Genomic DNA, 3,382 nt, shown 5'->3' with positions numbered 1-3,382 from the left:
AAGAGAGGGAGAGAGGGAGGAAGAAAGAGACGGGCAGAGTGGCTGAAGACAGAGACACAGAAAAAGAAGAGATAGAACGCTGTTTACTTGTGAGCCCACATCATCCATGAAGTCACAGGAGGAGAGCATTGACTGAAGACGAATGAGGAAGAGGAGATACAGCTCTTGGATATCTGGATACAGCTCTCAGTGTTGGACCTGAAACATCAATTTCTTTCTTTTTCCAACACAAAATAAGAATGAAGACTTCAGCCACGTTTGGGGACCGAACATCTGTAATTCTTGTAGCATAGACACCAACAGCTGCTTCATTTGGAGATCAGGTTCAGCCGTTATATCAATATTCCATACACAGTGTAATGTTCCTAATTTTTCTGTGAATCGCTTTATATTTCTTTAAGTCTTACAGAAAATACACAAACACAAGCTTTTTTGTTTTTACGCACACACGTATGGCTAAGATGTGGTCTTGTATGAAAGACTTCTTCACCTATGAAACCACTAAGTCAGTGGTAGTGAAGAGCTGGACCATCGGCATCATCAACCGTGTCGTCCAACTCCTCATCATCACTTACTTCATCGGGTGAGTATTTCACTTCATTCTGATGTATTTGAGGTTTATGCAGGATTTAATTTGGCCTGGTTGGATCACACAACGGCAACCTGCATCTTACAGAAAAATATATTTATAAGACATTAATTTTTAATAATAATTATAATAATACATTTTATTTATAAAGAGCTTTTCACAGACAGAGGTCACAAAGTGCTTAACAGCAGCGGGAATTACAGTCAGCAGGAAAACAAAAACAATTCAATAAAAACAAGACATAAAACATTAAAACCTGCTAAAATGGTCCAACAGACAGTCAATAAATAATAAAAACAAGTTTAAAAGCAGACCTGGAGTATTATACAAAGGCCTTTCTAAATAGGTATGTCTTAATCTGGCCTTTGAAAGAAGTCACAGATTCAGATAACCGTAGAAGTGAAGGCAGAGTGTTCCATAATGTTGGCGCTACTGCCTCAAAGGCTCGGTCTCCACGGGTTCTAAGGCGAGTGCGTGGTACCGAAAGCAAATTCAAATCGTTTGACCGTAGAGTGCGAGCTGATAAATGGGGGTGAAGAAGTTCTGCTCCATATGATGGAGTCTGACCGTGTAGTGATCTGTAAGTAAGGGTGAGAATTTTAAAGTGTATCCTATATTCAACAGGGAGCCAGTGGAGAGATTTGAGAATGGGGGTGATGTGAGACCGTCTATTTGTCCTAGTCAGTAGTCTAGCTGCAGCACTCTGGATTGACTGTAAACGGTTAAGTTCAGATGTACTGAGTGAGGAGAATAGGGCGTTACAGTAGTCAATGCGGGAGGAAATAAATGCATGTATGAGCGTCTCAAATTCAGATTGTGATACAAGAGATCTCAGTTTACCAATGTTTCTGAGGTGGAAAAAACACGTTTTGGACAGCTGTTTAACATGGCGGTCAAACGACAAGGATTTGTCAAAAATGACCCCTAAATTTCGCAGATTGGAGTTTCCAGCAGAGTTGAGTGAACCAATACTCTGCTCGATCATAGGGACATCTTGATCCGGGGCAAAAATCATAACCTCCGTCTTATCATCATTTAGTTGTAAGGAATTTTTAGCTGTCCAGTCCCTTATCGCGTTTACAGTTTAGAAGCCTGGAAACTCTATCAACCTCACTGGGTTTAAATGCTATGGATTAGCCATGGATTAACATATCATCTATTCATAACATAACTACCACTTATGAGTAAAACATGTAATGATGATAATAACATGATTGGGCAAAGTTTAGAATAAAAATATAATGTTACTCACAAAATGATATGAGAATGTTTATTATTGTATAGTATATCATGAGTGTTATTATATCACTGTGAATTATTCCAATACTGTATATATTATACCATTAAATCAAATATTAAATGTGTTATTTAATCACTAACAAAAAGATTCAGCTTTTCTATTACTGACAGGGGAGAGAAATGTCTATAATTTTACAAGAAGCGGTGTATTTAAAAAGACAAAAAAATCTAAGCTAATTAAAAGAAAGTCAGTCAGTGAAGTTTACTAGCATATTGTTTGTTTTTATGTAGCGTAAATTGAACTAAAGGTGGTTTTAGGTTTGTTTCTAATTAATCATTAAAATTATGAAACTAGGATTCATTTAACTAACTAAAGTTCAGGTTTCACATTCTCTTGTTCTATAGATATGTAAAGGTGTATGAAAATTGCCACAGACAAATCTGCTCTTATTGTACGTTTTACATTTTCCCACAAACTGCAATTTTCCACAACAATTGTAACTTGGAAAGCTTTGTGTTAACAACTAAAGGGATTCTGTCAACAGCAACACCAGAGGACTTTTAATTTGAGTTTTTGAGTTTTAAATCCCTCGGGGAGTCCTGTGGGGGGTACTGCGGGAATATGGGGTACCTGGTTCGTTACTACGAGCCATTCGGTCCTTGTATGACCAAAGTGAGAGCCATGTCCGGATACTCGGCACAAAGTCGAGCTTGTTCCCAGTGCGTGTTGGCCTCCGCCAGGGCTGCCCATTGTCACCAATCCTGTATGTGATTTTCATGGACAGCATTTCAAGGCGCAGCCGGGGGGAGGAGAGTTTCCGGTTTGGGGACCTCAGAATCACATCCCTGCTTTTTGCAGATGATGTGGTTCTGTTGGCTTCTTCAGAACGTGACCTTCAGTAATGGAGCGGGAGATGTACAGGCGGTTCGGTGCAGCGTCAGCAGTGATGCGGGCGTTGTACCGGACCGTTGTGGTAAAGAAGGAGCTGAGCCGAAGGGCAAAGCTCTCGATTTACCAGTCCATCTACGTTCCAACCCTCACCTATGATCATGAGCTTTGGGTAGTGACCGAAAGAATGAGATCGCGAATACAAGCAGCCGAAATGAGCTTCCTTCGTAGGGTGGCTGGGCTCAGCCTTAGAGATAGGGTGAGCAGCTCAGACATCCGGAGGGAGCTCGGAGTAGAGCCACTGCTCCTTCGCGTCGAAAGGGGCCAGCTGAGGTGGCTCGGGCATCTGATCAGGATGCCTCCTGGACGCCTCCCTTTAGAGGTTTTCCAGGCACGTCCAACTGGTAAGAGGCCCCGGGGTAGACCCAGAACACACTGGAGAGATTATATATCTCGTCTGGCCTGGGAACGCCTCGGGGTTCCCCAGGAGGAGCTGGAAAGTGTTGCTGGGGAGAAGGACGTCTGGAGGACCCTCCTTAGCTTGCTGCCCCCGCGACCCGGCCCCGGATAAGCGGAAGGAAATGGATGGATGGATGGAGTTTTAAATTGATATTTTTATTGTCTTCATGTCTGTGCCATTTTTACTGTTTATGCAGCAAACAGCG

The 3,382-nt window shown here is 42.0% G+C and overlaps 1 protein-coding gene across 1 annotated transcript in view; it reads left to right on the top strand.

Moving 5' to 3' along the window:
• Positions 1-452: 452 nt before the first annotated feature.
• The window catches only part of p2rx3b (purinergic receptor P2X, ligand-gated ion channel, 3b), a 14,550-nt gene continuing 11,620 nt past the window's right edge, over positions 453-3,382 (top strand). Inside the window, exon 1 of the mRNA XM_054603855.1 lies at positions 453-583. Coding sequence (XP_054459830.1) covers positions 453-583 — 131 coding nt within the window. The remainder of the gene's footprint in view (positions 584-3,382) is intronic.

This window comes from Anoplopoma fimbria, chromosome 9 (genome assembly GCF_027596085.1).
Source record: "Anoplopoma fimbria isolate UVic2021 breed Golden Eagle Sablefish chromosome 9, Afim_UVic_2022, whole genome shotgun sequence".
Classification (NCBI taxonomy): Eukaryota; Metazoa; Chordata; class Actinopteri; order Perciformes; family Anoplopomatidae; genus Anoplopoma; species Anoplopoma fimbria.
This window is presented reverse-complemented; position numbering and strand designations above follow the sequence as displayed.